Genomic DNA, 22,064 nt, shown 5'->3' on the forward strand with positions numbered 1-22,064 from the left:
ACACATTCATACAAACACTACTCAGAACAAACTATCAGAAACCAAATTACAGACTTGAGTGCGTGTAGTTGCGCTTCTTCTTGGCAGGCTGCTCCCAGTCCTTCGCACGCTTCCTCCTCAAGTCCTCCAACCACTCTGCAGGGATGTATTCCGAGACAAATAGCCGGTAATACGGGCCCAGCGGCACGCTTTCGAAGTGGAGCAGCACATTGACCTCGCGGTTTCGGGGCTTGGGCCTTCGCGAAGACCCGAGACCGCGCTCGGTCAAGTTGCTGCTCCCCAGGAATAGCCAGATGCCATCGACCATACTGCACAAACCAAATTAGCTTGACACTTACACACTATAAATTTAAAAAAATACTTACATGAATTTTTCATGCATCATGGACGAATCTGTAGGGACCTTGACCATGATGTCTCCTTGCACCAGTCTTTCCAGTAGTTTGAGGTTAGAGTTGCCACCTGTTGCCTCTGATCTGTCTGTGAAGACGCAAATCTTGATGCCCTGCCGGGCGCGGAGTAACAGCAGCTCAACCACTTCCTCGAGCGTAATAATAAACGAGCTCACTAAAATGTACCACTTTGCAGATCGCATGATGGCCTTCAAATCGGACAAATTGCTTGGTGTGTCGAGTGGCGCGCTCCCCCCCAGCTTCCTGTCGGGGGGTACGTGGCGCGCCCTCCAGTACCGTTTTGCGGTGTCTTTGGAGACACCGCAAAACGAACCTGCGGAAGCAAATGCTTGGTCGTTGGGCGCTAGCCTAGCGCCGAACCCCGAGCCTCGTAGTAACCCGATCACTGTTCTCTGACGTTGCTCCAGAGAGTACAAATTGTGAGAGATCGGTGGGCGAAGCGGAATGCTCATGTAGACCTGGTCCTGTTTTGAGGTTAGGTCCGTGGTCTTGGGGCACGTCACCGCTGCCTATCGCGAGAGCTGCGTCGTCTCTGCGAGGCAGCTCTCGCGATCTGCAGATTTCTCCAACTGCGAAAACGGGCCCTTAGTGTTTAGCGGCGCCTCGATTGTAGGGAGCTGAACGTTGGGCGACCGTGGGTGGTTTGGGTCCACCACCCAACGGCGCTGCTCTTTGCGTGGTTGCGGGGCGGCGTTCGGGGCCCTGAGGGTGCTCACAGGGGGTAGGTGCGGGGTAAGGTGCGGCACGACTGCGACGCGGATCGGCGCGAGGGCCCCGGGTGGATCACGTAAGCGCGGCAAGCGGGCCTGCATTTCTTGGCGTGCTGGCAGCGAGAATTTCGTGGGGCCGCTCCAGTTCTAGGTCTAGTGGCGGCTAGGTCGAGGTTCAAGCCTCCGGCTCTAGGTCTAGGTCGGGCTTCCAGTCTAGTCTACGTTCCAGATTCCAGTTGCGCCTCGAGGGGTCGCGCGAGTACCGAGAGCGACCACCGAGGCGCGAGCGTCGAAAGTGTAGGCGGGATGCGCACATTCAACCGATCGTAATACAAAAAACAGCTTACGACCAGCAGAACGTGCGTGTGGAGCATCCCACCCTACGGTACGAACTCCTTCTTTCTGAAGTCGACCCGAGCAAATACCAAAAACACCAGCCGATTTGTCGTGTCGGCAGAATCAGCAGGAGTACCGGTGCATAAAATGCATGCTGCTCTGCTCTGCCCCACAATATCGTACTGGAAGCGCCATATTAGTTTGTAGAAAATTGTATTTAACTGTAGCATCTAATCCCAACCTCCCTCCCTTACCGTCAAAAGCCAATTCGCCCGGCTGAGCGCAGCGCCTCCGTCTCTCCAAGGACCCCAAGAACCGAAGGTGACACGGACGACACAGCGGACGACACAGCGACTCGACACAGCTCCCCGGTAGCGAGGCGTTTACGGCAGCGCTGGCGCGGTGGACCAAGAGTACGCAGCCAACGCGACTGCTGCCCGCCGAGATTGTACTGCGTGGTGTGTGTGTGGGAGGTGGTGTACGCTTTGCTCTAGGCTACCTGAAGGGCCACGTTCCGTGTAATAAAATGATGGATTTGCTTGAGACGTTGCGTAAGCTTGTGGATACGGGGGATTATGGAGATGCGAAATACAAGCTGCACCGCGTACAGCAGAAGCTCGGAGCCTCTATTGATCGTTACGTGGATTGCGGGTTTTAATGGGAGATGGCTGTGAGTAGCAAGGCCCCTGCGCTGCTGTTCCGCAACGCATGCAATGATGTTGCTGCGTTCCGTGGACAATCTCGCTTACCAGAACACCCTATGAACCTCAACAACTTGCTGCGAATGGCGAATATGAGGGCGTACATTAGTCATGGAGCTGCAAAGTTATGGGATACAGGTCAGCGAAATCCAGTGGATCAGCTGGCTACTCAGCTTCTTGGTTATCGCTCTAAGATTAGCTTCCCTACCGATGCAGCGTATGTGTAGTGGGCCTACTTTGGCTCACTACTTTAGCTTACACGTCGCGCTACGTGTATGAGGAAGCGTAGGAATTTATTAATAATTTCAATTAATTATGCTTGAGTCCACAAGTATAATATCAATCAAATAAAGACTCCAAGTAGCTAGTTTAAGGTAAAATGAGAACTGTATTGTTTGTGAATTGATCTTCCTCCTAAATCTGCTAAAACTTTTTATCATCTATGAAAGGGGTTGGCAGCGGCTGGCTGTCAGGGCCCCGCCAATATGCACGTCTCTAATTGGTAGAAAGATGCTGCTTTCTACTTTGGGTAGGTGTGAACCACTCATTGTGGTGGCCCACTTCAATGTATCCATTGGTGTGACTTACACCAAGGTGAGGAAGTATCTAAAACCTTTAACAGATATTTATCTGTTAAACCATAAGTGACAATTGTCATGCACAAGTGACAGTTGTCACTTGTGTGTGTAACCCCGTTACAGTATGTCTACCCTTTGGAGTCGTGGTTGCAAGATGGGAACCGGGAATCGCCCATTCACATCGACCATGGACGTGTTGTGTCTTTTATTCCACCATGCCTCTCACACACATTCCAGATCTGAGTGTTCTACCGAACGCCTGAGTGCGCGGAAGAGTTCAACTTCACGAATGGAGAAAACACGTTTAACAGAATGTTGAACACTATGAAATCGTGCGTGCTGATCCAGCAACCCGGAGACGTAATCTACATGAGCACGATGGTCGCTCATTCTGTGCTGCTGGCATTCATACCTGGGACGCCTGAACACAAGCTGTAGTGGGTCTAACTTGACTCACTACTTTAGCTTACACGTGCGCCACGTGTATGAGGAAGCGTAGGAATTTATTAATAATTTGAATTAATTATACTTGAATCCACAAATATAATATCAATCAAATAAAGACTCCAAGTAGCTAGTTTAAGGTAAAATGAGAACTGTATTGTTTGTGAATTGATCTTCCTCCTAAATCTGCTAAAACTGTTTATCATCTATGAAAGGGGTTGACAGCGGCTGGCTGTCAGGGCCCCGCCAATATGCACGTCTCTAATTGGTAGAAAGATGCTGCTTTCTACTTTGGGTAGGTGTGAACCACTCATTGTGGTGGCCCACTTCAATGTATCCATTGGTGTGACTTACACCAAGGTGAGGAAGTATCTAAAACCTTTAACAGATATTTATCTGTTAAACCATAAGTGACAATTGTCATGCACAAGTGACAGTTGTCACTTGTGTAACCGTTACAGTATGTCTACCCTTTGGAGTCGTGGTTGCAAGATGGGAACCGGGAATCGCCCATTCACATCGACCATGGACGTGTTGTGTCTTTTATTCCACCATGCCTCTCACACACATTCCAGATCTGAGTGTTCTACCGAACGCCTGAGTGCGCGGAAGAGTTCAACTTCACGAATGGAGAAAACACGTTTAACAGAATGTTGAACACTATGAAATCGTGCGTGCTGATCCAGCAACCCGGAGACGTAATCTACATGAGCACGATGGTCGCTCATTCTGTGCTGCTGGCATTCATACCTGGGACGCCTGAACACAAGCTGTAGTGGGTCTAACTTGACTCACTACTTTAGCTTACACGTGCGCCACGTGTATGAGGAAGCGTAGGAATTTATTAATAATTTGAATTAATTATACTTGAATCCACAAATATAATATCAATCAAATAAAGACTCCAAGTAGCTAGTTTAAGGTAAAATGAGAACTGTATTGTTTGTGAATTGATCTTCCTCCTAAATCTGCTAAAACTGTTTATCATCTATGAAAGGGGTTGACAGCGGCTGGCTGTCAGGGCCCCGCCAATATGCACGTCTCTAATTGGTAGAAAGATGCTGCTTTCTACTTTGGGTAGGTGTGAACCACTCATTGTGGTGGCCCACTTCAATGTATCCATTGGTGTGACTTACACCAAGGTGAGGAAGTATCTAAAACCTTTAACAGATATTTATCTGTTAAACCATAAGTGACAATTGTCATGCACAAGTGACAGTTGTCACTTGTGTGTGTAACCCCGTTACAGTATGTCTACCCTTTGGAGTCGTGGTTGCAAGATGGGAACCGGGAATCGCCCATTCACATCGACCATGGACGTGTTGTGTCTTTTATTCCACCATGCCTCTCACACACATTCCAGATCTGAGTGTTCTACCGAACGCCTGAGTGCGCGGAAGAGTTCAACTTCACGAATGGAGAAAACACGTTTAACAGAATGTTGAACACTATGAAATCGTGCGTGCTGATCCAGCAACCCGGAGACGTAATCTACATGAGCACGATGGTCGCTCATTCTGTGCTGCTGGCATTCATACCTGGGACGCCTGAACACAAGCTGTAGTGGGTCTAACTTGACTCACTACTTTAGCTTACACGTGCGCCACGTGTATGAGGAAGCGTAGGAATTTATTAATAATTTGAATTAATTATACTTGAATCCACAAGTATAATATCAATCAAATAAAGACTCCAAGTAGCTAGTTTAAGGTAAAATGAGAACTGTATTGTTTGTGAATTGATCTTCCTCCTAAATCTGCTAAAACTGTTTATCATCTATGAAAGGGGTTGACAGCGGCTGGCTGTCAGGGCTCCCCGCCAATATGCACGTCTCTAATTGGTAGAAAGATGCTGCTTTCTACTTTGGGTAGGTGTGAACCACTCATTGTGGTGGCCCACTTCAATGTATCCATTGGTGTGACTTACACCAAGGTGAGGAAGTATCTAAAACCTTTAACAGATATTTATCTGTTAAACCATAAGTGACAATTGTCATGCACAAGTGACAGTTGTCACTTGTGACCGTTGTCATGCACAAGTGACAGTTGTCATTTGTGACCGTTGTCATGCACAAGTGACAGTTGTCATTTGTGTGTAACCCCGTTACAGTATGTCTACCCTTTGGAGTCGTGGTTGCAAGATGGGAACCGGGAATCGCCCATTCACATCGACCATGGACGTGTTGTGTCTTTTATTCCACCATGCCTCTCACACATTCCAGATCTGAGTGTTCTACCGAACGCCTGAGTGCGCGGAAGAGTTCAACTTCACGAATGGAGAAAACACGTTTAACAGAATGTTGAACACTATGAAATCGTGCGTGCTGATCCAGCAACCCGGAGACGTAATCTACATGAGCACGATGGTCGCTCATTCTGTGCTGCTGGCATTCATACCTGGGACGCCTGAACACAAGCTGTAGTGGGTCTAACTTGACTCACTACTTTAGCTTACACGTGCGCCACGTGTATGAGGAAGCGTAGGAATTTATTAATAATTTGAATTAATTATACTTGAATCCACAAGTATAATATCAATCAAATAAAGACTCCAAGTAGCTAGTTTAAGGTAAAATGAGAACTGTATTGTTTGTGAATTGATCTTCCTCCTAAATCTGCTAAAACTGTTTATCATCTATGAAAGGGGTTGACAGCGGCTGGCTGTCAGGGCCCCGCCAATATGCACGTCTCTAATTGGTAGAAAGATGCTGCTTTCTACTTTGGGTAGGTGTGAACCACTCATTGTGGTGGCCCACTTCAATGTATCCATTGGTGTGACTTACACCAAGGTGAGGAAGTATCTAAAACCTTTAACAGATATTTATCTGTTAAACCATAAGTGACAATTGTCATGCACAAGTGACAGTTGTCATTTGTGACCGTTGTCATGCACAAGTGACAGTTGTCACTTGTGACCGTTGTCATGCACAAGTGACTGTTGTCACTTGTGTGTGTAACCCCGTTACAGTATGTCTACCCTTTGGAGTCGTGGTTGCAAGATGGGAACCGGGAATCGCCCATTCACATCGACCATGGACGTGTTGTGTCTTTTATTCAACCATGCCTCTCACACACATTCAAGATCTGAGTGTTCTACCGAACGCCTGAGTGCGCGGAAGAGTTCAACTTCACGAATGGAGAAAACACGTTTAACAGAATGTTGAACACTATGAAATCGTGCGTGCTGATCCAGCAACCCGGAGACGTAATCTACATGAGCACGATGGTCGCTCATTCTGTGCTGCTGGCATTCATACCTGGGACGCCTGAACACAAGCTGTAGTGGGTCTAACTTGACTCACTACTTTAGCTTACACGTGCGCCACGTGTATGAGGAAGCGTAGGAATTTATTAATAATTTGAATTAATTATACTTGAATCCACAAGTATAATATCAATCAAATAAAGACTCCAAGTAGCTAGTTTAAGGTAAAATGAGAACTGTATTGTTTGTGAATTGATCTTCCTCCTAAATCTGCTAAAACTGTTTATCATCTATGAAAGGGGTTGACAGCGGCTGGCTGTCAGGGCCCCGCCAATATGCACGTCTCTAATTGGTAGAAAGATGCTGCTTTCTACTTTGGGTAGGTGTGAACCACTCATTGTGGTGGCCCACTTCAATGTATCCATTGGTGTGACTTACACCAAGGTGAGGAAGTATCTAAAACCTTTAACAGATATTTATCTGTTAAACCATAAGTGACAATTGTCATGCACAAGTGACAGTTGTCATTTGTGACCGTTGTCATGCACAAGTGACAGTTGTCACTTGTGACCGTTGTCATGCACAAGTGACAGTTGTCACTTGTGACCGTTGTCATGCACAAGGGACTGTTGTCACTTGTGTGTGTAACCCCGTTACAGTATGTCTACCCTTTGGAGTCGTGGTTGCAAGATGGGAACCGGGAATCGCCCATTCACATCGACCATGGACGTGTTGTGTCTTTTATTCCACCATGCCTCTCACACACATTCCAGATCTGAGTGTTCTACCGAACGCCTGAGTGCGCGGAAGAGTTCAACTTCACGAATGGAGAAAACACGTTTAACAGAATGTTGAACACTATGAAATCGTGCGTGCTGATCCAGCAACCCGGAGACGTAATCTACATGAGCACGATGGTCGCTCATTCTGTGCTGCTGGCATTCATACCTGGGACGCCTGAACACAAGCTGTAGTGGGTCTAACTTGACTCACTACTTTAGCTTACACGTGCGCCACGTGTATGAGGAAGCGTAGGAATTTATTAATAATTTGAATTAATTATACTTGAATCCACAAGTATAATATCAATCAAATAAAGACTCCAAGTAGCTAGTTTAAGGTAAAATGAGAACTGTATTGTTTGTGAATTGATCTTCCTCCTAAATCTGCTAAAACTGTTTATCATCTATGAAAGGGGTTGACAGCGGCTGGCTGTCAGGGCCCCGCCAATATGCACGTCTCTAATTGGTAGAAAGATGCTGCTTTCTACTTTGGGTAGGTGTGAACCACTCATTGTGGTGGCCCACTTCAATGTATCCATTGGTGTGACTTACACCAAGGTGAGGAAGTATCTAAAACCTTTAACAGATATTTATCTGTTAAACCATAAGTGACAATTGTCATGCACAAGTGACAGTTGTCATTTGTGACCGTTGTCATGCACAAGTGACAGTTGTCATTTGTGACCGTTGTCATGCACAAGTGACGGTTGTCACTTGTGACCGTTGTCATGCACAAGTGACTGTTGTCACTTGTGTGTGTAACCCCGTTACAGTATGTCTACCCTTTGGAGTCGTGGTTGCAAGATGGGAACCGGGAATCGCCCATTCACATCGACCATGGACGTGTTGTGTCTTTTATTCCACCATGCCTCTCACACACATTCCAGATCTGAGTGTTCTACCGAACGCCTGAGTGCGCGGAAGAGTTCAACTTCACGAATGGAGAAAACACGTTTAACAGAATGTTGAACACTATGAAATCGTGCGTGCTGATCCAGCAACCCGGAGACGTAATCTACATGAGCACGATGGTCGCTCATTCTGTGCTGCTGGCATTCATACCTGGGACGCCTGAACACAAGCTGTAGTGGGTCTAACTTGACTCACTACTTTAGCTTACACGTGCGCCACGTGTATGAGGAAGCGTAGGAATTTATTAATAATTTGAATTAATTATACTTGAATCCACAAGTATAATATCAATCAAATAAAGACTCCAAGTAGCTAGTTTAAGGTAAAATGAGAACTGTATTGTTTGTGAATTGATCTTCCTCCTAAATCTGCTAAAACTGTTTATCATCTATGAAAGGGGTTGACAGCGGCTGGCTGTCAGGGCCCCGCCAATATGCACGTCTCTAATTGGTAGAAAGATGCTGCTTTCTACTTTGGGTAGGTGTGAACCACTCATTGTGGTGGCCCACTTCAATGTATCCATTGGTGTGACTTACACCAAGGTGAGGAAGTATCTAAAACCTTTAACAGATATTTATCTGTTAAACCATAAGTGACAATTGTCATGCACAAGTGACAGTTGTCATTTGTGACCGTTGTCATGCACAAGTGACAGTTGTCACTTGTGACCGTTGTCATGCACAAGTGACTGTTGTCACTTGTGTGTGTAACCCCGTTACAGTATGTCTACCCTTTGGAGTCGTGGTTGCAAGATGGGAACCGGGAATCGCCCATTCACATCGACCATGGACGTGTTGTGTCTTTTATTCCACCATGCCTCTCACACATTCAAGATCTGAGTGTTCTACCGAACGCCTGAGTGCGCGGAAGAGTTCAACTTCACGAATGGAGAAAACACGTTTAACAGAATGTTGAACACTATGAAATCGTGCGTGCTGATCCAGCAACCCGGAGACGTAATCTACATGAGCACGATGGTCGCTCATTCTGTGCTGCTGGCATTCATACCTGGGACGCCTGAACACAAGCTGTAGTGGGTCTAACTTGACTCACTACTTTAGCTTACACGTGCGCCACGTGTATGAGGAAGCGTAGGAATTTATTAATAATTTGAATTAATTATACTTGAATCCACAAGTATAATATCAATCAAATAAAGACTCCAAGTAGCTAGTTTAAGGTAAAATGAGAACTGTATTGTTTGTGAATTGATCTTCCTCCTAAATCTGCTAAAACTGTTTATCATCTATGAAAGGGGTTGACAGCGGCTGGCTGTCAGGGCCCCGCCAATATGCACGTCTCTAATTGGTAGAAAGATGCTGCTTTCTACTTTGGGTAGGTGTGAACCACTCATTGTGGTGGCCCACTTCAATGTATCCATTGGTGTGACTTACACCAAGGTGAGGAAGTATCTAAAACCTTTAACAGATATTTATCTGTTAAACCATAAGTGACAATTGTCATGCACAAGTGACAGTTGTCATTTGTGACCGTTGTCATGCACAAGTGACAGTTGTCACTTGTGACCGTTGTCATGCACAAGTGACAGTTGTCACTTGTGACCGTTGTCATGCACAAGTGACTGTTGTCACTTGTGTGTAACCCCGTTACAGTATGTCTACCCTTTGGAGTCGTGGTTGCAAGATGGGAACCGGGAATCGCCCATTCACATCGACCATGGACGTGTTGTGTCTTTTATTCCACCATGCCTCTCACACATTCCAGATCTGAGTGTTCTACCGAACGCCTGAGTGCGCGGAAGAGTTCAACTTCACGAATGGAGAAAACACGTTTAACAGAATGTTGAACACTATGAAATCGTGCGTGCTGATCCAGCAACCCGGAGACGTAATCTACATGAGCACGATGGTCGCTCATTCTGTGCTGCTGGCATTCATACCTGGGACGCCTGAACACAAGCTGTAGTGGGTCTAACTTGACTCACTACTTTAGCTTACACGTGCGCCACGTGTATGAGGAAGCGTAGGAATTTATTAATAATTTGAATTAATTATACTTGAATCCACAAGTATAATATCAATCAAATAAAGACTCCAAGTAGCTAGTTTAAGGTAAAATGAGAACTGTATTGTTTGTGAATTGATCTTCCTCCTAAATCTGCTAAAACTGTTTATCATCTATGAAAGGGGTTGGCAGCGGCTGGCTGTCAGGGCCCCGCCAATATGCACGTCTCTAATTGGTAGAAAGATGCTGCTTTCTACTTTGGGTAGGTGTGAACCACTCATTGTGGTGGCCCACTTCAATGTATCCATTGGTGTGACTTACACCAAGGTGAGGAAGTATCTAAAACCTTTAACAGATATTTATCTGTTAAACCATAAGTGACAATTGTCATGCACAAGTGACAGTTGTCATTTGTGACCGTTGTCATGCACAAGTGACAGTTGTCACTTGTGACCGTTGTCATGCACAAGTGACAGTTGTCACTTGTGACCGTTGTCATGCACAAGTGACAGTTGTCACTTGTGTGTAACCCCGTTACAGTATGTCTACCCTTTGGAGTCGTGGTTGCAAGATGGGAACCGGGAATCGCCCATTCACATCGACCATGGACGTGTTGTGTCTTTTATTCCACCATGCCTCTCACACACATTCAAGATCTGAGTGTTCTACCGAACGCCTGAGTGCGCGGAAGAGTTCAACTTCACGAATGGAGAAAACACGTTTAACAGAATGTTGAACACTATGAAATCGTGCGTGCTGATCCAGCAACCCGGAGACGTAATCTACATGAGCACGATGGTCGCTCATTCTGTGCTGCTGGCATTCATACCTGGGACGCCTGAACACAAGCTGTAGTGGGTCTAACTTGACTCACTACTTTAGCTTACACGTGCGCCACGTGTATGAGGAAGCGTAGGAATTTATTAATAATTTGAATTAATTATACTTGAATCCACAAGTATAATATCAATCAAATAAAGACTCCAAGTAGCTAGTTTAAGGTAAAATGAGAACTGTATTGTTTGTGAATTGATCTTCCTCCTAAATCTGCTAAAACTGTTTATCATCTATGAAAGGGGTTGGCAGCGGCTGGCTGTCAGGGCCCCGCCAATATGCACGTCTCTAATTGGTAGAAAGATGCTGCTTTCTACTTTGGGTAGGTGTGAACCACTCATTGTGGTGGCCCACTTCAATGTATCCATTGGTGTGACTTACACCAAGGTGAGGAAGTATCTAAAACCTTTAACAGATATTTATCTGTTAAACCATAAGTGACAATTGTCATGCACAAGTGACAGTTGTCATTTGTGACCGTTGTCATGCACAAGTGACAGTTGTCACTTGTGACCGTTGTCATGCACAAGTGACTGTTGTCACTTGTGTGTGTAACCCCGTTACAGTATGTCTACCCTTTGGAGTCGTGGTTGCAAGATGGGAACCGGGAATCGCCCATTCACATCGACCATGGACGTGTTGTGTCTTTTATTCCACCATGCCTCTCACACACATTCAAGATCTGAGTGTTCTACCGAACGCCTGAGTGCGCGGAAGAGTTCAACTTCACGAATGGAGAAAACACGTTTAACAGAATGTTGAACACTATGAAATCGTGCGTGCTGATCCAGCAACCCGGAGACGTAATCTACATGAGCACGATGGTCGCTCATTCTGTGCTGCTGGCATTCATACCTGGGACGCCTGAACACAAGCTGTAGTGGGTCTAACTTGACTCACTACTTTAGCTTACACGTGCGCCACGTGTATGAGGAAGCGTAGGAATTTATTAATAATTTGAATTAATTATACTTGAATCCACAAGTATAATATCAATCAAATAAAGACTCCAAGTAGCTAGTTTAAGGTAAAATGAGAACTGTATTGTTTGTGAATTGATCTTCCTCCTAAATCTGCTAAAACTGTTTATCATCTATGAAAGGGGTTGGCAGCGGCTGGCTGTCAGGGCCCCGCCAATATGCACGTCTCTAATTGGTAGAAAGATGCTGCTTTCTACTTTGGGTAGGTGTGAACCACTCATTGTGGTGGCCCACTTCAATGTATCCATTGGTGTGACTTACACCAAGGTGAGGAAGTATCTAAAACCTTTAACAGATATTTATCTGTTAAACCATAAGTGACAATTGTCATGCACAAGTGACAGTTGTCACTTGTGACCGTTGTCATGCACAAGTGACAGTTGTCACTTGTGACCGTTGTCATGCACAAGTGACTGTTGTCACTTGTGTGTGTAACCCCGTTACAGTATGTCTACCCTTTGGAGTCGTGGTTGCAAGATGGGAACCGGGAATCGCCCATTCACATCGACCATGGACGTGTTGTGTCTTTTATTCCACCATGCCTCTCACACACATTCAAGATCTGAGTGTTCTACCGAACGCCTGAGTGCGCGGAAGAGTTCAACTTCACGAATGGAGAAAACACGTTTAACAGAATGTTGAACACTATGAAATCGTGCGTGCTGATCCAGCAACCCGGAGACGTAATCTACATGAGCACGATGGTCGCTCATTCTGTGCTGCTGGCATTCATACCTGGGACGCCTGAACACAAGCTGTAGTGGGTCTAACTTGACTCACTACTTTAGCTTACACGTGCGCCACGTGTATGAGGAAGCGTAGGAATTTATTAATAATTTGAATTAATTATACTTGAATCCACAAGTATAATATCAATCAAATAAAGACTCCAAGTAGCTAGTTTAAGGTAAAATGAGAACTGTATTGTTTGTGAATTGATCTTCCTCCTAAATCTGCTAAAACTGTTTATCATCTATGAAAGGGGTTGGCAGCGGCTGGCTGTCAGGGCCCCGCCAATATGCACGTCTCTAATTGGTAGAAAGATGCTGCTTTCTACTTTGGGTAGGTGTGAACCACTCACTGTGGTGGCCCACTTCAATGTATCCATTGGTGTGACTTACACCAAGGTGAGGAAGTATCTAAAACCTTTAACAGATATTTATCTGTTAAACCATAAGTGACAATTGTCATGCACAAGTGACAGTTGTCACTTGTGACCGTTGTCATGCACAAGTGACAGTTGTCACTTGTGACCGTTGTCATGCACAAGTGACTGTTGTCACTTGTGTGTGTAACCCCGTTACAGTATGTCTACCCTTTGGAGTCGTGGTTGCAAGATGGGAACCGGGAATCGCCCATTCACATCGACCATGGACGTGTTGTGTCTTTTATTCCACCATGCCTCTCACACACATTCAAGATCTGAGTGTTCTACCGAACGCCTGAGTGCGCGGAAGAGTTCAACTTCACGAATGGAGAAAACACGTTTAACAGAATGTTGAACACTATGAAATCGTGCGTGCTGATCCAGCAACCCGGAGACGTAATCTACATGAGCACGATGGTCGCTCATTCTGTGCTGCTGGCATTCATACCTGGGACGCCTGAACACAAGCTGTAGTGGGTCTAACTTGACTCACTACTTTAGCTTACACGTGCGCCACGTGTATGAGGAAGCGTAGGAATTTATTAATAATTTGAATTAATTATACTTGAATCCACAAGTATAATATCAATCAAATAAAGACTCCAAGTAGCTAGTTTAAGGTAAAATGAGAACTGTATTGTTTGTGAATTGATCTTCCTCCTAAATCTGCTAAAACTGTTTATCATCTATGAAAGGGGTTGGCAGCGGCTGGCTGTCAGGGCCCCGCCAATATGCACGTCTCTAATTGGTAGAAAGATGCTGCTTTCTACTTTGGGTAGGTGTGAACCACTCACTGTGGTGGCCCACTTCAATGTATCCATTGGTGTGACTTACACCAAGGTGAGGAAGTATCTAAAACCTTTAACAGATATTTATCTGTTAAACCATAAGTGACAATTGTCATGCACAAGTGACAGTTGTCACTTGTGACCGTTGTCACTTGTGACCGTTGTCATGCACAAGTGACTGTTGTCACTTGTGTGTGTAACCCCGTTACAGTATGTCTACCCTTTGGAGTCGTGGTTGCAAGATGGGAACCGGGAATCGCCCATTCACATCGACCATGGACGTGTTGTGTCGTTTTATTCCACCATGCCTCTCACACATTCAAGATCTGAGTGTTCTACCGAACGCCTGAGTGCGCGGAAGAGTTCAACTTCACGAATGGAGAAAACACGTTTAACAGAATGTTGAACACTATGAAATCGTGCGTGCTGATCCAGCAACCCGGAGACGTAATCTACATGAGCACGATGGTCGCTCATTCTGTGCTGCTGGCATTCATACCTGGGACGCCTGAACACAAGCTGTAGTGGGTCTAACTTGACTCACTACTTTAGCTTACACGTGCGCCACGTGTATGAGGAAGCGTAGGAATTTATTAATAATTTGAATTAATTATACTTGAATCCACAAGTATAATATCAATCAAATAAAGACTCCAAGTAGCTAGTTTAAGGTAAAATGAGAACTGTATTGTTTGTGAATTGATCTTCCTCCTAAATCTGCTAAAACTGTTTATCATCTATGAAAGGGGTTGGCAGCGGCTGGCTGTCAGGGCCCCGCCAATATGCACGTCTCTAATTGGTAGAAAGATGCTGCTTTCTACTTTGGGTAGGTGTGAACCACTCACTGTGGTGGCCCACTTCAATGTATCCATTGGTGTGACTTACACCAAGGTGAGGAAGTATCTAAAACCTTTAACAGATATTTATCTGTTAAACCATAAGTGACAATTGTCATGCACAAGTGACAGTTGTCACTTGTGACCGTTGTCACTTGTGACCGTTGTCATGCACAAGTGACTGTTGTCACTTGTGTGTGTAACCCCGTTACAGTATGTCTACCCTTTGGAGTCGTGGTTGCAAGATGGGAACCGGGAATCGCCCATTCACATCGACCATGGACGTGTTGTGTCGTTTATTCCACCATGCCTCTCACACACATTCAAGATCTGAGTGTTCTACCGAACGCCTGAGTGCGCGGAAGAGTTCAACTTCACGAATGGAGAAAACACGTTTAACAGAATGTTGAACACTATGAAATCGTGCGTGCTGATCCAGCAACCCGGAGACGTAATCTACATGAGCACGATGGTCGCTCATTCTGTGCTGCTGGCATTCATACCTGGGACGCCTGAACACAAGCTGTAGTGGGTCTAACTTGACTCACTACTTTAGCTTACACGTGCGCCACGTGTATGAGGAAGCGTAGGAATTTATTAATAATTTGAATTAATTATACTTGAATCCACAAGTATAATATCAATCAAATAAAGACTCCAAGTAGCTAGTTTAAGGTAAAATGAGAACTGTATTGTTTGTGAATTGATCTTCCTCCTAAATCTGCTAAAACTGTTTATCATCTATGAAAGGGGTTGGCAGCGGCTGGCTGTCAGGGCCCCGCTAATATGCACGTCTCTGATTGGTAGAAAGATGCTGCTTTCTACTTTGGGTAGATGTGAACCACTCACTGTGGTGGCCCACTTCAATGTATCCATTGGTGTGACTTACACCAAGGTGAGGAAGTATCTAAAACCTTTAACAGATATTTATCTGTTAAACCATAAGTGACAATTGTCATGCACAAGTGACAGTTGTCACTTGTGACCGTTGTCACTTGTGACCGTTGTCATGCACAAGTGACTGTTGTCACTTGTGTGTAACCCCGTTACAGTATGTCTACCCTTTGGAGTCGTGGTTGCAAGATGGGAACCGGGAATCGCCCATTCACATCGACCATGGACGTGTTGTGTCTTTATTCCACCATGCCTCTCACACACATTCAAGATCTGAGTGTTCTACCGAACGCCTGAGTGCGCGGAAGAGTTCAACTTCACGAATGGAGAAAACACGTTTAACAGAATGTTGAACACTATGAAATCGTGCGTGCTGATCCAGCAACCCGGAGACGTAATCTACATGAGCACGATGGTCGCTCATTCTGTGCTGCTGGCATTCATACCTGGGACGCCTGAACACAAGCTGTAGTGGGTCTAACTTGACTCACTACTTTAGCTTACACGTGCGCCACGTGTATGAGGAAGCGTAGGAATTTATTAATAATTTGAATTAATTATACTTGAATCCACAAGTATAATATCAATCAAATAAAGACTCCAAGTAGCTAGTTTAAGGTAAAATGAGAACTGTATTGTTTGTGAATTGATCTTCCTCCTAAATCTGCTAAAACTGTTTATCATCTATGAAAGGGGTTGGCAGCGGCTGGCTGTCAGGGCCCCGCTAATATGCACGTCTCTGATTGGTAGAAAGATGCTGCTTTCTACTTTGGGTAGATGTGAACCACTCACTGTGGTGGCCCACTTCAATGTATCCATTGGTGTGACTTACACCAAGGTGAGGAAGTATCTAAAACCTTTAACAGATATTTATCTGTTAAACCATAAGTGACAATTGTCATGCACAAGTGACAGTTGTCACTTGTGACCGTTGTCACTTGTGACCGTTGTCATGCACAAGTGACTGTTGTCACTTGTGTGTGTAACCCCGTTACAGTATGTCTACCCTTTGGAGTCGTGGTTGCAAGATGGGAACCGGGAATCGCCCATTCACATCGACCATGGACGTGTTGCGTCGTTTATTCCACCATGCCTCTCACACACATTCAAGATCTGAGTGTTCTACCGAACGCCTGAGTGCGCGGAAGAGTTCAACTTCACGAATGGAGAAAACACGTTTAACAGAATGTTGAACACTATGAAATCGTGCGTGCTGATCCAGCAACCCGGAGACGTAATCTACATGAGCACGATGGTCGCTCATTCTGTGCTGCTGGCATTCATACCTGGGACGCCTGAACACAAGCTGTAGTGGGTCTAACTTGACTCACTACTTTAGCTTACACGTGCGCCACGTGTATGAGGAAGCGTAGGAATTTATTAATAATTTGAATTAATTATACTTGAATCCACAAGTATAATATCAATCAAATAAAGACTCCAAGTAGCTAGTTTAAGGTAAAATGAGAACTGTATTGTTTGTGAATTGATCTTCCTCCTAAATCTGCTAAAACTGTTTATCATCTATGAAAGGGGTTGGCAGCGGCTGGCTGTCAGGGCCCCGCCAATATGCACGTCTCTAATTGGTAGAAAGATGCTGCTTTCTACTTTGGGTAGATGTGAACCACTCACTGTGGTGGCCCACTTCAATGTATCCATTGGTGTGACTTACACCAAGGTGAGGAAGTATCTAAAACCTTTAACAGATATTTATCTGTTAAACCATAAGTGACAATTGTCATGCACAAGTGACAGTTGTCACTTGTGACCGTTGTCACTTGTGACCGTTGTCATGCACAAGTGACTGTTGTCACTTGTGTGTGTAACCCCGTTACAGTATGTCTACCCTTTGGAGTCGTGGTTGCAAGATGGGAACCGGGAATCGCCCATTCACATCGACCATGGACGTGTTGCGTCGTTTATTCCACCATGCCTCTCACACACATTCAAGATCTGAGTGTTCTACCGAACGCCTGAGTGCGCGGAAGAGTTCAACTTCACGAATGGAGAAAACACGTTTAACAGAATGTTGAACACTATGAAATCGTGCGTGCTGATCCAGCAACCCGGAGACGTAATCTACATGAGCACGATGGTCGCTCATTCTGTGCTGCTGGCATTCATACCTGGGACGCCTGAACACAAGCTGTAGTGGGTCTAACTTGACTCACTACTTTAGCTTACACGTGCGCCACGTGTATGAGGAAGCGTAGGAATTTATTAATAATTTGAATTAATTATACTTGAATCCACAAGTATAATATCAATCAAATAAAGACTCCAAGTAGCTAGTTTAAGGTAAAATGAGAACTGTATTGTTTGTGAATTGATCTTCCTCCTAAATCTGCTAAAACTGTTTATCATCTATGAAAGGGGTTGGCAGCGGCTGGCTGTCAGGGCCCCGCCAATATGCACGTCTCTGATTGGTAGAAAGATGCTGCTTTCTACTTTGGGTAGGTGTGAACCACTCACTGTGGTGGCCCACTTCAATGTATCCATTGGTGTGACTTACACCAAGGTGAGGAAGTATCTAAAATCTTTAACAGATATCCTATATGTTAAAATCACAAGTGGCTTGTAGCAACTTGTGCGTGTAACCCCGTTACACAAGTGGTGGGGCGCCTTTTCAGACAACGTGGTGGTATGTGCTGAGGACAGGTTCGATTGCTACCGCTACGCAGCTCGACTTCCATCTGGAAGTCAGCGCGGCTCAAGGGGAGCGTGGATGTCAATTTTGTCGGCGTTTTTGCGTGATGGAGGGTAGAGAGTGGCACGATAGTAAATACGAGGAAGAGAAGGAGCGTTTCCTTCTTCAAGTGCCTCGATCGGCAGCGGCGGCCTCGGCGCAAACGGCAGCGAAGTCGAAGTGGGCGAAGAGGAAGAAGAAAAACGCGATGATGGAGCGCATGCGCGATGCGAAAAGACTGAAGGCGCTCGAGAATGCTAACGAGCCAGGCGAAGGTAAGGAAAACGAACTGTAGATACTGAATAAATGCGGGGTTTAGTATCTGGATTGGATTTGTGTACCGTAAGGAAAAAAGTAAAAATGTTCATTTCTTTTTGCGCAGCCCAGACGCCACGGAGTTGAATTTGGACTTTTCAATGATCGCATTGATCACGTGGTAACTGTAAGCAACAATTGTACAGAGCGGATTACTTAGTATGATAAGATACTGAAAAAAAAGGAGGGTACGGATCTGATGTTAGATGTTAGCCGCAGCCCCGATCTTAAATTAATGCAATGGTCCCTTTGGAAACCAACGAGACTAAGTAGGCATGGTAACGCGACAATTGAGAAGAACAGAGTAAGTTTCTGGACCTCTTACAGAAAGTTGAAGTTGCAGTTCTTGGTTTTAGCGAATGTTGGGAGTTGGTTCGCAGCCGCTGCCATAATTGTTGTTAGGCAGCAAATCTATTTGCAGGATATAAATGTCCTAGTCTATCCGTCAGAACGAAACAGCATAGCCGCTTATTATAGCTGTCTAAAGTCGAAGTTATCATAATTTTTGTTTTTTATACATTGAAGGCAGCCGCCGCTGAAATAATAGGCGTTTGGCTATTTTAAACTTCCACGCGAGCGTAGCACGACATTTTCCCCAGGCTGCATAGACGAAAATATGCGTAAACGTTAGGGATACAGCATTTTGGACTAGTGATTTCGCATGGGTAGGTATGTTTAGAAATGTTTTGGATGGCAGCCCCGACACCATATCGTAGTTTCATTATCCGACATGCGAATATGCAAAACCAGACCACTCTCCGAGTACGTTGTAAAGTGAGTACGGTGATATAACACGCGGACTGCCGTTATTTGAGAACGGGAATGTATGTATAAGATGAACTTTCACAGCCTAGCTACTCCATAGCAAGTGCAGCACCGCTATTGCGTGGACGCCCTTGCTTACTCTTTCTTCCCTTCCGAGCTGTGGGACCGCGATTTACTAACGTCTCACGGCCCTTGGTGTCGATAGCTCCACGGCATTCCAAAGCGTAGATGGCATGGATGCAACACCCGTGCTTGTTCGCGAAACGGCACTGGCATACACCCGTCTTCATATCGACACGCCAACCTGTGGTCGGCATACCTGAAATCTCCATCAAAGCTGTCAGTTTGCTCAGCTGCGCAGTAACAGGTAGATCTTCAACGGTTCGTCGGCGAACCTCGTCTACGACACGCGGCGAAGCCCGGCTGACCACATGAACAACATCTTGCTGGTCTTCTTCGGGCGTACTTACGAGAAGGAACGCTATGGTGCATCGCGATGCCGAAGTCATTTGGAGAAGGCCGGCCTGATTCATTGACCACATGAACAACATCTTGCTGGTCTTCTTCGGGCGTACTTACGAGAAGGAACGCTATGGTGCATCGCGATGCCGAAGTCATTTGGAGAAGGCCGGCCTGATTCATTGCCCTCACGCGTCGCAGAAGGCACGCATCAGCTTCAGCGAATGGCCGTGCGGTCGTGGATTCGCTCTCACACAGAATCAGTAGCTGTGGTAGTAAAGCACCAACCTTCAGCTTTCTCCGTAGCGTCACATCACGTTTGATCATTGCGTTGTAGGTCTCGCATGGGTTATTAGTCGTGACGAATCCGCTAGGCGTGTGGAAACATTGCCATCGCCAGAACCGCTGGTTCAACCAGACCTTGGAAAAGTACTGCGAGAATCGCGTCAGCACTGGAAGCTTGGACCAGTTTTCTTGCGCTTCATCTAGCACTTTCAAGTAGGCGGATTCGCTGGCTGCAAAGAGCATCTTGTGAATTGCTTCCATGACGGAGGTAGCCATCGCGGGTGGGAGAGAGCGCGTTTTCTCGAAAACATTCTTTGCCACGTGGAAGTAGCACATGAGAAACATACAATTGCATTCTTCCCCGAACACGTCGTTGACGGCGCTCCACTGGGCTGCGTCGGCATCGCCCATCACGTAGCGGACTCGAAGTGGCTTTCCAGTCTCAGACATATCTGTGTGTGCCAACATTCCGAGAATCTCTGCAAAGTTCTGCTGTTGCTGTTGAGAAACGATAAAGATTGCCACGAGATGGAAACGCCTCGCTCTGTCCGAAATGCCAACAACGACGACGGGGTAGCCAACTTGAGTAAGCTTGTAGGTGGCGTCGAGATGGAAGATGAATGACCCCGGGTCTCGATCCGCACGACGCAGGAGCTTCTTAGAGTTGATACCCGCTACAAATGGATCTGAATCGCTTTCGTTGCCGGTGATGGGCTTGCCGTCCCTATCGGTTCGGCTAGTGAATGTGAACGCAACGGCCTCTTCTTGATGACAAGTAAAGCCTCTATCCTTGATTTTTTTCCGCACAGCGTCGAGTAGATCACTTTCGCCGAGTCGCCCGGTCACGTGGTAGTGCTCGAAGCGCTGCACCGAGGCTACGGAAGGGGCAATACTCTCCGTTAGACTGAACCGCGGCAGAAGAGCATTGTAGATACGCTTCGGTTTAAGTCCTTGAGCGGCCCAGTCCATCACGATCTCCTTCATCGCTCGCGTTAAGACGGGCTTGCGCGGCGCGCGGGCAGGCGTGCAGTGCGTGTAGGCATCTTGTATCGTCATTAACCCTTGAACTTGGCACGTCATGACTCGCGCGCGCCATGAACACGCGGAGCCTCTCGAGATATCAGCACAGGCCTTGCAGGCACAGATATGTCGCTGTACACGCATGGTATGCGGTGCTGGCAGCATGCAGATGAGGCACGGGGTCAAGTCGCCCTTGTCCACGCGGTACTTCTTGAGTTCAGCTAGGAGAACATCGCCTTCGCTGCGTGGTGTCGCCGAAGCCAGGAGTTGCCAGGGGTGTTGGGGGGCCATGTTGTAGGAGCAAGTGGTTTAGCGCCGTGGTCGGTGGTTACAAAAGCAAAAGTGCTGGTACTGCCTCCTCCCTCGATGTGATTGGATGAATCCTTTCTGCTACGACAGTTCTCCATTGGCCAAAAAATCATAAATACTGGGTAGAGTGCAGGCTGCCAAGCCAGAGTGGTGGTCGCAGAAAAGCCATGGTGCTCAGGCCTTCTCCGTGCCAGTCGTACTTAGACTGTGGTGGTAGTACAGTTTTGGTGTTTTTGTAGCTTTGACAGTGTAAATAGTACGTCCTCAGTCGACCCCCGAAAGGCTCTCACAGTTGATGCTGGGCTCTCCTAGTTGATGAAGAGGTCTCTCCTAGTTGATGCGGGGCTCTTTGAACGAATGGATGGTGTTTGAATCGCCCCGGGCGAGATGCCAAGCTGGGAATCGTGCGCTTCATCCGTCGGTGCGATCGTCGGTGTGCGCTATGGTGGCGGAGTGGAATTCGTCTCGGCCGGACTCGAAATCGGCGCTGTCTGCGGTCGACACGGAGGACCGGATGGCAGCCAAGCGCGGGGAAAATGACACGTTCGTTGTGGCATTTACGTCGTCCGCATCGAAGACTGCGGCTAGCTATTAGAAGGGGAAATCGCAGAGAATGACGTCGTGGCTGCCGTGAAGATGCACGATGTGGACAGCTCGATGGTTCCGAATGCCACAGACCGCATGTTCGTTCGACTAGCGAA

General features: G+C 46.3%; 1 protein-coding gene across 1 annotated transcript; it reads right to left on the minus strand.

Moving 5' to 3' along the window:
* Positions 1-46: 46 nt before the first annotated feature.
* Positions 47-21,345, minus strand: IUM83_00828 (uncharacterized protein; the record flags this gene model as incomplete). The annotated part of the gene is made up of 2 exons (XM_067924632.1): positions 47-229; positions 20,038-21,345. The coding sequence occupies 2 exons, from the start codon at positions 21,343-21,345 to the stop codon at positions 47-49; spliced, it is 1,491 nt and encodes a 496-aa protein (XP_067789442.1).
* Between the last annotated feature and the right edge of the window lie 719 nt (positions 21,346-22,064).

This window comes from Phytophthora cinnamomi (assembly GCF_018691715.1).
Source record: "Phytophthora cinnamomi strain GKB4 chromosome Unknown Contig53, whole genome shotgun sequence".
Lineage (NCBI taxonomy): Eukaryota > Oomycota > Peronosporomycetes > Peronosporales > Peronosporaceae > Phytophthora > Phytophthora cinnamomi.